Source organism: Candida theae (assembly GCF_024610275.1).
Source record: "Candida theae strain CBS 12239 chromosome Unknown scaffold30, whole genome shotgun sequence".
NCBI lineage: Eukaryota > Fungi > Ascomycota > Pichiomycetes > Serinales > Debaryomycetaceae > Lodderomyces > Lodderomyces theae.
In genome coordinates, this window is record NW_026261395.1 from 33,369 (window position 1) to 45,961 (window position 12,593).

The window sequence follows — 12,593 nt, forward strand, 5'->3', positions numbered from 1 at the left end:
GTTTTGTGGGGTTATGTTTTTTTTTTTTTTTTTTTTTTTTTTTTTTTTTTTTTTTTTTCCTTTTTCGTCTTTCGGCTAAATTTGGGTCTTGCGCGAGGACCCTGAAATTAGGTTCGCCTGATATGCACAATCAAATTGTAAATATATCGGCCAGAAAAGCCACACTTTAGACATCAAATCTAAGCCTGTTCCAATCTTCAGCCTAGCTCAATATATGGCTCTGGTGTCAGATGTTGTATTCTGATCCTGCGCATCCTCTTCAACACGAAAAGTAGTATTTTCAAAACATCCAGATCAGGTATATGTTTACTGCAGATCTCAAACCACACACATGTGTGTACGCGCTTGAAGCCAAATTTGAATTCTCATGTAAAACGAACAATGGGTTCTCGCATGTGTCGTTTGCTACCACATTGAAAGCCACTATTGAATACGAATAAAAAAATTGCTCGCAAGAATGGCGCGTTCTTGCAACTCCACGAAACAATATGCTCAAGAGAGCAGCCGTATAGAATCAGCCATGCGTAATAGCTCCCCCCCTCCTTGTAGATATAAATGAGCAGTAAAAGCTTCAGTCTAAACACATGGTGTTCTGTGGCGTGCGTCCATGTTCGAGTTACTCTGTTTACTTTGCAGATGATGAAATTCAGAGCGGATGCAATCACAAACAACCAGTTGCATTAACTCCGGTCCCCCCCTACCGAACTAATTGTGACAGATTATGGTGCGTGGCGACTCTTTGAGCTACCAGTCTGAGACTAGTGACACAAAACAGCTTGACCAGTTCTGGCAAAAGTTCGGCTAATAAATAAGCGGAAAAAAAAGTGTACCTATTGTCCTAAGATTTTCCCAACAACACAATGCTAGAATACAAGGGTTCAATTTTTTCCCTTCCCTTGTTCACTTGCATTCTTGTTTGCCAACAAACGAAACTGCCCATTGTTCTCGCCAGTGGAACACACCAAAATTCTTTCGTGTCCCATTGTTTCAAGTTCTTGTGGAAAGCAAGGGTTCCATTCTTTTCGGATTCATGCAGGGATCATCACATTATTAATGTTTACTATTCAGTTTCTTCTTGAAATTTTGGGGGTTATTGTTTAGTAGCAACGCGTACTTATATTTTGCAACAACAAAACATCGTCGCATCCAGCCTATTGTTCATCAGCAAATAACTATTGTTCTCGAGCAGTTCTAGCCAATTGCAACTCTTTGCCACACTTGCTTTCCCAGCTTTCTGAGGCGGGTTCACTTTTGATGTTTCGTGACCGCGATTTGCATAAACACTTTCCAAAACAAGAATTAAAACAAACATACCAAGTAGATCGGAAATGTTTACGCTGGTGAACTATCAAATCCCATATAGTGTAACCATGCATCCACAGTTTTATTCACATTGGAAAAATATAGTATAAAAGGGCATGCAAATTCCCATTCAAGTTCCAACAATCTATTCTTGTTTTCTTTTGCAACCACCAAAACCAACCTCACCCAACAATGAAGTTCACCACCATCGCTGCTGCTTTTGCCGGATTGGCAACCACACTCGTTCAAGCTGCTCCAGTCGTTGCAGCTTCTGAAGAACTTCAAACTATTCAAAGCGACCTCAAACATTTGAACTCTGATGTCAACAACTTGATCAACTCACTTAATCTCAATTTGAATGAGAAAGCTCAAAAGGATCTTGCTAATGGACACGAAAGCGATGAGTTGATTGCTGAACTTGGTAGAAGCTTGTTGGATGCTTCCAAAGGTAATGCTGATGTTCTTTCCTTCTTGCACCAAGTTGCAAAGAGAGATGCAGTCGAGGATGAAATTGTTGGTGCTGTTGATGTCTCCAAAAGAGGTGGATTTGTCACCATTGAACAACATCAAATTTCCATTGATGCAATCATCAAGGCCATTGAGTACGTTATTGTCTTTAACCATCCTCTTCCCAACCCAGACCACTTCAACCATGTCTTGGCAATTTTGGGCATTGATGTTGAAGTAGCCGCTCAAATAAACATCACTTATGACACTGTTTCCATTGACTTTGCTGCCATCTTGACCAAGCTCATTGACATTGGACACGAAGTCGTTGACATTGCTGAAAAGGTCATCACCGTCACCCTTCACGATGTCACTGTCAAGATTGAAGCCATTTTCAAGGCAATTGAATACATCATTATCCAACATCACCACCTTCCAAACCACGACAACTTTGCCGGTTTGTTGGTCATCTTGGGAATTGATATTGAAACCGCTCATTCAATTGGTATTTGGGAATGGAGCTCGAGTTTCGACGTTGTTGCTGTGTTTACCAAATTCCTCGGATTTGGTGTATTCAGTGATGTTGCTGTCTGAGGAAGCATGCAAACGCTTTTTTTTTTCTTCCACATTACCTCTTCTAATCTCCTAATATTGATACCCCTTATTTCGGTTTGATAGTTTTATTTCTAATTTATAACTTGCGATGTGTATCATCGTGCTTTTGACTGAATTTCCTTGTAGCAGACCTTAGTGTAGTACCAGTGTTCTAACAGGAGAAGTAGCAAATGAACGGGCACATTGTTGTCAGATCTCCCCAATTTGGAACAAACGGTACTACGAACTTCATCTTCCATAGTATGCGATTGCGTATCACTTCAACAGCTGAGTGTGATCAACTTCATCAACGAATCAAGACATTGATAACAGAGGAGCCTTGCAATTACGCTAGGACACCTGGCTGCATCATTGAGATGATGTGTCTTGCTGTGAGACGGAGCCTGCTCGCGTAGATCAACCTACTATGAAAACATTCATCCTTATCTCCGCCTAGAATAGTTGAAAGTGCTCATCGTACAGAAGCTTACGATTCAAAAAGCACCAGTTTCTTTGTTTGCACTTGTGGGATAGTCGTTGCATGTGGTTCGTATCTTCAAGAAACGTGGTGATTTGGTTGCAAAGAAATTCCTCTCGCATTGAATGTTCTTCAAGACACCGCTTCATCACACTACACTGGCACCATCATTGCAGACATATACTTTATACACACTTACTGATGCAGTAATGGTTCAATAGCACTATATACCTGGAGAATTGCATTGCAGCGGCCACTCCTTTTGCACCACCGTCTGAATTAATTAATCAGGATGCACAAGCCATATGCAAGGCACATTTCACTTTGACTTCTTGCAGACCATCACCACCTGGCTAAGCCAGGCAATTGGAGTGATGGACGGTTAGCTTCAAGATAGCTGGCTATTAGATTTTAGGATAGTTTAAAGCTGCTCTGGTACATTTAGAAAAGATCCAGTCCTACTCACAACCCACTGGAAGGTAAAAGAGAATCCTGACTTGAATAGGTTCATGCATTTCTCAGGTTGAAAGTGTTTTGCTGTTTTGCTTGCTGAGGCTCGACGATAAACCAATCTGCTTAAAATTGAAGTTAAGATTCACATTCATTTGCTTGGTCATTAACTATCAGCTGAATAAAGTAGGGTACATGTGAGTGCATAGGCTTGATCTTGAATAGAGGATGAGAAGGAATCAAAAAGGCTTTGAGCAACCTATGCGGAGGCGGAATGGCCCGGAACCTGGAGAAATGTGCCCCCAAAACAGCCAGAGGAGTTGTCAAACTGCAAAATATGGGATGCTCAATGAAGTTGAAGATACAAATGCACACATTGGTGGAGACAGTTGAAAGAAACGGTTAGAATAGGGTATCATTGTTCATCTCATCTGCTCAAACTGGCCCAATCAAGCTCTCTAACATCAAAAGTTATCTCCAAGTTAATACATTTTCTATCAACTAACCACAAACTGTTATGGGTGAGCCATTTGTAGCCACTTGGTTGTCAGATACAAGGGTAAGTATGCCACAGATTTGAAATTGGATAAAGACTCACACAATCTAGGAAATAAAAACGACGACATACAATGGAGTTACCAAACAGTGTCTGGCAGTAGCGCAATTACTACATATTGAGTGGATATCCAGTGTAGAGAAGTAGACTGAGCATGTCACTAAAAAAGTGATGTTCAGCTCGGAAAGTAGGATAAATATGAGAGTAAGCAATAAAGAGAATATCAATACAGAGATCAATCTACAATTCTAACTGTTTAGCGATATTTAACTCCTTTTTACAGGTTGAGCGTGTATTAGTCTGGTGCTTGCATATCAAACTCACTTGCTAGTATGTCAATTATCAAGTTACGGTTGAAGTCATATAGAAGGACAATGATCCACAATCTCCAATCTGAGAACATTCCTGTAAAATGTTTTAGTACTGATGAACTGCAGTCATATAATAATCCACTTTGTGGACATTTAGACGAGGTTGGAGGGGGGACCCTTATATATATCACAATCACAAATCAGCCTTGCTCAATCCATAATCTTTCCACTTTTTCTCTACTTGTCTCCACTTCAACCACTTGTAGCCAAAAGCACCAGCCTCAATTAACACAATCATCACCTAGGACTTTGCTGCACTCACAAGGTAAACTCACTGGCTTTCTGCATAAAGCTGAAATGCCATCTGACTCGATTCAAAACGAGTACTCAGCCCCTGCCAAACCTCAGACCCTTCTCCCAATCTCTCCTCAAAGTCGCGTGAAAAGAAAACCCTAACCTGCTCGGGACTCCCACTCAAGCAATTATGCGTGAAATAGCTGGATTGTCACTTCCTTCTAGGTGCCGCAATGGGATGTATCCCCACTCCAGAACACTCCCCAACCATGAAAGTGGGTTTTTGACCAGCTTGTGTGTCACGGACTACGGTACATATTTCCTTAATGGTGTAATTGGTGAGTGATGGTGAAACTGACATGATGATAATGAAGAAGCAGAAACACCTCAAAATGGTGAAAAAAAAGCGGCACTCTCTTCTGCGTGGATTAAATAGGCTTTCCAATTTTAGACTGTTTGCGGGGGAAAAGAATGTGATATCGGCTTTTGGTATGCCCCCTATTAATGTCTTCTGTGTAAGTTTGTGTGAGTTTCATATCAAAGAAGTGGTAAAGTGTGGTGAAGGGGTCTGATTTTGTTACATTTGCCACAAATGGAATACAAGTTTTGAAATGCGCCGCGTACAAAATCCATAATCCAATTGAAATGCTTCTCCTTATCACAGTCAAATCTGTATCCTGAATGTTTAGTAGCATGACATTGCACAGTACGAAAGAGGGGTAGTGGAAGTGGGGCTGTTACCATATTAAAACCAATCTACAAGCATTGCAAAATGAATGTCGATTCATTTCACCCTATTCAGGATGTCATTGTCTTATGTACAGGGACAGTGCAACCGATTACTATATACAAGTTAGAGCACAATTTTGCATCCCATCTATCCAATCACACTTATTAATCCTGGCTTTTTGATTACCTTTTTGACTTGATCAGGTAAATGATTTGAAATTCCCTCCTTAGTTCCAAGCACCTCAAAGATTTTACCATCCTCTTCCTTTATCAACTCTTGATCTGCCATAATGGTTCCTCTAGCTTTACCGTTGATGAAAATATTGTATCTCTGAACACTGGACTTGATTGATTTGTCTGCAGGATACGACTGAGTAAAAATTGAGCTGGGTGTTAATCCATTGGACAATTGCACTGATTCCCAACACTCCTCCGATGTTGCTGGTGTCACTGGTGCCATGCAAATTAGCAATTTGATATACGAGTCAAGAATTAATTCCGATGCACATTGCTTGGATTTAATTGCGTCAGCTATGCAGTTTGTCATTTTCATCAAATCAGAAACAACCGTGTTTAAGGCAAAATGTACATCCACCGAGTCAGCAATACGCTTGACTAGGTCTTGAACTTGATTGTAGAATTCAAACTCACACGCATTCAACCCGACAACCATTCTACCAGCTATTGCATTTCTCAATGTCACTTTTGCAACTTCTTGCCCAGTACCTTTTCTCTTCGACTCCGCAACCATTTCCCTCAACCCGAGAACTCGTTTGAGCCATCGATCAACACCAGCAATCTGATCCTCATTCCACAACAACGTATCAGACACAGGTGCCAGAAACAACATCTGGGCTCTTGTTGCGTCAGCACCATACTTGGCGATACATTCTCCAGGATCAGCTCCATTGTACTTTGATTTAGACATCTTCTCGTAGGAAATGTTAGGCGTCTTCCCAGATGCTCTAACAACCGGTGCTTGTGGATTTGAAAAATCAACTTCTTCTGGCTTGAGAAATTTATTTGTGTCGGGATCAGCGTATGTGACACCATGAACCATTCCTTGTGTAACCAATTTGGTTAATGGTTCATCATGACAACTTTTACCATCCCAAACGCCACAGTCACTTAGGAATTTAGCAATGAACCGCGCGTACAACAAATGCAAGATGGCATGCTCAACTCCACCGACATAGAGGTCAACAGGCATATTGTGACTTGCTTCTGAGCCAATAATTTTAGTCTCATTCTTTGAATCCAAATAGCGTAAATAGTACCACGATGAGTCCATAAATGTGTCCATTGTATCAGTTTCTCTCCTGGCGTTGTTCCCACATGACGGACACTTGCAATTCACAAACTCATTTATATTACCCAATGGGTTCCCCTTTGTGAAGTGCTTGCTATTCACTTTTGGCAAAAGTACCGGAAGTTGTTCATCAGGCACCGGCACAGGACCACAATCGGAGCAATGTATAATTGGTATTGGTGCGCCCCAATATCTTTGACGGCTAATCAACCAGTCTTTTAGTCTGTATTGCGTACTAACACTTCCAAGTCCATGTTTAGTCAACTGGTGGGTGATTCTATTTGCAGCATCCTTTCCGGACAAGCCTTTATAAAGTTGGAGATCGTCCAACCCTCCTTCAAGAGTGCTGTTGTCTTGCATAACACCGCTTTTTGTGGTATATGGAATACTCATCTTTTTTTGATCCTTTGGTCCGATAACCTGTACAGTTGATTGATTAGGCTCGTGCAACTTCCAAAACTCAAAATCCCTTGCATCATGCCCCGGACATCCCATAACGGCACCTGACCCATACTCGCTAAGCACATACGGAGCAACATAGATAGGGACATCAAAAACTGTCCTTACCGTGTTGTCGGAGTTGAGTGGAATAGATGCTTTGATGGGGAGCTTGTAACCAGCTTTTGAGTTGAATCCGGCATTCCTTGATTCATCAATAAACTTCACCAACATCGGGTCATTTTTGGACGCCTCCTTGACCAATGGATGGTCCAAACTGAGTGCTAGAAACTGAACCGCAAACAACGTCTCTGGTCGCGATGTGAACACCGATATCCTTTCACCACCCTTTTCAATAGGAAATTCAACAACGCACCCTTTAGACCTTCCTATCCAGTTCTTTTGCATCGTCTTGACATGCTCAGGCCACTGCAGAAGATATTCCAAATCATCCACCAACCGATCTGCATACTTTGTAATCCCAATAAACCATTGTTCCAAATTTCTCTTTTCAACAAGTGCGCCGCTTCTCCACGAGCGCCCTTTGGCATCGACTTGTTCATTAGCTAGCACCGTTTGGTCAACTGGGTCCCAATTAATCTCTGCCTTTTTACGGTAAGCAAGACCATTATCATACAACATGAGAAAGATTTTTTGCGTCCATTTATAGTAATCAGGCGAACTTGTATTGATTTCCCTATCCCAATCGAAATCAGCCAGGAAGTTGATCATTTGTTGCTTCATTTTGGAAATGTTTGTCTCTGTCCAAATGGCGGGGTCGATGTCCCGTTCTATTGCCGCATTTTCCGCTGGCAAACCGAACGCATCCCAGCCCATTGGATGTATGACATTGTACCCATTCAATTTTTTGTATCTGGCGACAACATCACTGATTGTGTATACACGTAAATGGCCCAAATGTAGCACTCCTGATGGATATGGAAACATCACCAAGGCAAAGAAATCCTTAGCTTTAGACGGTGAGTGGCCTGGTGGTTTTTGTAGTTGGCTCCATCTGTTTCTCCATTTCTTGTCCAATTCAACAAAGCTGTTGTTAGACGCGAGTGTTCTTCTTCTACAGTGGGAAGTGAACGCAGTATGACTTTTTCGACAAGGTCGTATTCGTTGCAACGGTTTCAACATGGTCTCATGAACGATCCTTCAGTACAGTGTTAACAAATTGAAGTGAGAGGAGGAAAAAAAAAAAATTACCACTGTTTGGAAAAATCTCATCTTTCAAATAAAGCAAGCAGAAGTAGAAGAAGAAGAAGACGACGACGACGACGACTGAATTACGGCTTTTTTCTACCTCATCATCCACAGAACCGTTGTCTTTGCAATGTCTATTGATTCAGAACACACGTCCTCAGACAATGGTGGAGATAGTCTGAGGCCACGGAGCAGTAGGTTTGGAGGATACTTTTCAAAGCTAAAGCAAGCAATTGTACGCCTGACGGAACCAACACATTTTGCACCAACAGAACCAGCAGCACCAATAGTGCAACCTAACCAAAACGGTGGACAGACTGCACAGGAACAGTCGAATGAAATAGATATAGCCGAACCATTACCCACAAATTTCGCTGTTTCTGAAAAGAGGAAACGGCTTTCGATACAGGGCCATCCCACAAATGAATCCATTCCTCGCTCCTTGACTAGAGGCATGGTACAACCGAGACACACATCATATCTGAATTTATATAACGAGATGCGGACCAACGAGGAAGAATCACACAACGACCTTGAACGAAGGAAATCCGTTATAGATTCGTTGGTTGAACCATTGAAGGAGAGTAGTGTATTAATAAGTCGAGATGAATCACCGGCTTTGAGTATTCCTTTCCCGAATCAGTCAATTATAAGAAATCAGGCAGTAGAGGAGGATGAGGTGATTGAAGAGCAACCGCAAGATGGAGAGGACTTTGAACAGTTGGAGATTGCTCAAATTGATCCAGCAGAGAGAAGCAGAATAGTACGACTAAAAAGATCGATTCAAGAGATGGAATTAATGAGGAAGAAGATGAGGTATATGAAAAGTCCCAATGAAACAACTACGATATCTCATGGCGACTCAACCATGGTGGACACAAGCACACAAACATACAATAGTGATTATTTGAACTCGGCACTAAGTTTCAAAAAAAGATCGAGCTCTTCGACTTTGGAACATAACCGGAATAAGAAAAGAAAGAAGGGGTTTTTCTTGAAGGAGTTGGTGTATGACGTGAAAAAGCCAGTTGATGTTGTTACCAGCACTAATCTCAAGGGCTTTGCGAGTGAGATTGGCAAGCCTAAGTTTAGAAACCAAGATGAAAGTAACAAGAAACTGGACTCGAGCGTGAATCGAGGTGGTGTTGCTTTGGGTCAGAAGTTGTCCTTGTCATTGGACTCCGATTACCTAGCCAAGACCCAATCTATGTCGGATATTATCAAATTGAAGGAAAATTCCTTGAATATACCTCCAGGGTCAAAGATCACAACCACTGCACCATCAAGCGGATTCCAATTCAACATTGATGATAAGAAGTTGCGGGAAATCGCGGGGGCACAAAAGGAGGGAGCAGGTGCTGAAGAAGGCACCACAAAGAAAGCAGAAGAGCCTAAACATGTTGGTTTAGAATTTGAGCCAAAGTCTAACGCAAATGCGCCAACTGGATTATTCCCTTTCAAGACAAGTAGTGCTAGCATTGGAGACCAGCTGAAAGAGGAAACACCCAAGTCCAGCGGGTTTAATTTCGGACAGAACACGGAAAAGTCAACAAAGCCCAGTGGTTTCAACTTTGGTCAAAAGAAAGAGGGTGGGGCAGTACCATCACAAGAGAAAAGTGCAACATCGAGTATATTTGGCAAAGGCAGCACCGGTTTATTTGGCAAGCAAGAGCAAAACAAATCCGGTGATGAGAAAAGTCCATCTCCTTTCACGTTCAGCACTACAAAAACTACGACAACCACAAGTACCAATGACGATACGAAGAAAACGGAGGCAAATGGGTCTACTAAAGACAGTACTCCATCTGTTTTATTTAATCTTGCTCCAACAAACAATGCTCCGCTGAGTACTTTGTTCAATGGATTTGGTTCGAAATCGAGTGGTGGCGGTCTTTTTGGCCAACAAAGTAACAACAAGGATAATGCTAGTGGCGCTGGAGCAATTGTTAATGGTTCTGCTACTCCTACTGCTACTGTTCCAACAGCAAGTGCATTTTCGGCCATTGCTCAACCCAACCTGCAATCGGACAAGGTTAATGCAGATGAGGCTGAGGTGGAAGGGGGTGATACGAAGCGGAAAAGAGCAGCTACTTCAAGCAATGATTCCAAACCAAGTGAGGCACAAGCAGTAGTTGGGGCCGAACTGGATGTATCCAAGTCGTCGACTCCAATTTTCAGTTTCAGCAGTGGTGGTGCAAATAAAGAGGACTCACAGAAGGCACCTGCCGCATTAGTTCCAACAGCTAAGCCACCTGCTTTTTCATTTGGATTCAATCCTTCGTCAACCTCTACTGCTGACGATAAGGAAAAACTGAAGTCAACAACGCCTGGGTTAGAGTTTGGCAAAAGTGACACCACTGGTCGAGAAGGTAAAGACAAACCCGCCACGCCAGGTGCCCCGGTATTCAACTTTGGTAAACCTGCAGGTGGTCCCACCAAGGAAGACGAAACCAAGTCCCAATCGGCTACTCCAGTCTTTAGTTTTGGTAAGGCAGCCACTTCTACTACTACAGCTACCACCACTGACAATAATGTGAAGTCTACAACTTCTGGGTTTAATTTTGGAAAAAGTGACGACAAAGCCAAGAGCGCTTCACCGGCATTTTCATTTGGTAAAAAGACCAATGATGATGGAGAGCATGCAAGCAGTACTACCACGACACCAGCATTTTCATTTGGTAAGCCTCAAGACAAGTCGCAATCGGCAGCCCCCTTGTTTGCTTCATTTGGCAAGACGGCAATGGACTCTTCCAAAGCAAACACTGTGAATGAAGACAAGGGTAAATCGCCATCGCCTGCGTTTACATTTGGACAAAGTAACAACGAGTCTAAAGATAAGCCGACTGATGATGTAGCCAAGACTGGCACACCTACTCCGACACCAACGACAGCACCCGCATCAGCATCAGCGTCAGGCGGGTCCAATTCGGCTTTTTCGTTTGGTACTTTGGGAACCAGTGCAACTGCAGTTAGCTCCACGACTGACAAACCGGGGACTGCGACAAGCAGCGGGTTCAAGTTTGCACCCGGTGTTACTCCCCCACCTACATTTGGCGGTGGAGGTGCTGCACCAAACACGGATTTGTTTGGTGCTAAGCCTTCAGCTGGGGGTGGTTCTGATATTGCTGCACCTAAACCATTCAGTTCAGGTGGGTTTGGCGGGTTTGGAGGTGGATTTTCGGGAGGATTTGGAGCGCAGCCGCAGCCGCAGCCGCAGCCACTAGTAGCTCCATCCACTACGAATGCGGGCGCGGGTGGTGTATTTGGCAATCGATCTAGCACGCCAACGTTTAACTTTAATGCTTCTGGAAATGTGCCAAACAATGGTGCTAGTGGTGGCAACTCGCAACCCCCATCGCTGATATTTGGATCTGCAACCAAGTTGAATAAGGTGCCGCTGTTTAATTTCACGGGGTCAAGAAGTGGAACTCCAGACCCTGCAAGTGTATTTGGACAACACACGCAGCCTCAGCAGCAGCAGAGTAGAGAGGGTACGCCGTTTGGTGGTGGTGGTGCTTCTGCTGCTACACCTTCGTTTGGATTTGGACAGCAGCCGCAACAGCCGCAACAACAGCCGCAACAACAGCCGCAACAACAGCCGTTTGTGTTTGGCGGTAGTCCTCCTCCTGGGCAAGCACCTGTGTTTGGGTTTGGTGGACAACCAGGAACATCTCCTGGTCCAGGTACAGTTAGTCAACCGCAAGCTAATCCTAGACGTCCAAGACTACTTCCTAGGTCTAGAAGAAGGTGAAAGAGAAATAAAAAGATGGAGGATGAATTATTGAGTGTATGATGGTGTGATCTAGATTGGGTAGCGGTTTATGGAGGTTATAGTCATTTTGTATTATAGAGATTGGTAAGAGTAAAGAAAAAGGAAAACAATTTGTAAACTAGAAAGGAATAAAGATACAGGTCGTATTGTAGAGTATAGGCATTTTGTCGCTTTTGCACATTAGATTGGAAAAGTTTGAGAGATAAGATTGGGCAGGTGGCTCTCAACTCGTGTGCGATTCATATTTTCAAATGAAAGTGATGTTCCCCATGTATTAAGAAGGTATTTATTGTTGGAAAGTGGGGGAGTGGGCGAGGGGGGTGACACGAAAACAAAGTCTTTTGTGCACCGGAAATAAGGCGGACTTTACCCAGCAAAACAATTAAAAAAAAAGAAAAGAAATCACACACAAATAAATAAATAAATAAATAAGAACTCTACCCCACTCCAACAATAATAGTAGTGAACAAGTTTGAAAAAAGTGAAAGAATGTGAAATTGACATTGGAGATAGTTTTCTTTATGGTGTGAGGTAGAAATCAATGTGGACCCTCTCTCTCTGTTTTGCAGTGCAGCGAAGACTGGAACAATGTGGAGACGGTGTTGTCTAGTCATAGACATTGTCCTTGATTGTATGGCTACATATTGTATGCAGGGTGTTAGATGCAGATTTCTACTGGAATTGAGGGATTGGCAACTGTAGTG

The 12,593-nt window shown here is 42.8% G+C and overlaps 3 protein-coding genes across 3 annotated transcripts; 2 read left to right on the forward strand and 1 right to left on the reverse strand. All coding sequences in view use genetic code 12, as the record gives it.

The window, feature by feature from the left end:
- Nucleotides 1–1,494: 1,494 nt before the first annotated feature.
- KGF57_001751 (uncharacterized protein) lies at nt 1,495–2,343 on the forward strand (the record flags this gene model as incomplete). The annotated part of the gene is made up of 1 exon (XM_051750990.1): nt 1,495–2,343. The coding sequence occupies one exon, from the start codon at nt 1,495–1,497 to the stop codon at nt 2,341–2,343; it is 849 nt and encodes a 282-aa protein (XP_051609725.1).
- Nucleotides 2,344–5,309: 2,966 nt separating this feature from the next.
- Nucleotides 5,310–8,051, reverse strand: NAM2 (leucine--tRNA ligase; the record flags this gene model as incomplete). The annotated part of the gene is made up of 1 exon (XM_051750991.1): nt 5,310–8,051. The coding sequence occupies one exon, from the start codon at nt 8,049–8,051 to the stop codon at nt 5,310–5,312; it is 2,742 nt and encodes a 913-aa protein (XP_051609726.1).
- A 196-nt stretch (nt 8,052–8,247) lies between these two features.
- On the forward strand, nt 8,248–11,868 carry KGF57_001753 (FG-nucleoporin; the record flags this gene model as incomplete). Its single annotated transcript, XM_051750992.1, has 1 exon — nt 8,248–11,868. The coding sequence occupies one exon, from the start codon at nt 8,248–8,250 to the stop codon at nt 11,866–11,868; it is 3,621 nt and encodes a 1,206-aa protein (XP_051609727.1).
- Between the last annotated feature and the right edge of the window lie 725 nt (nt 11,869–12,593).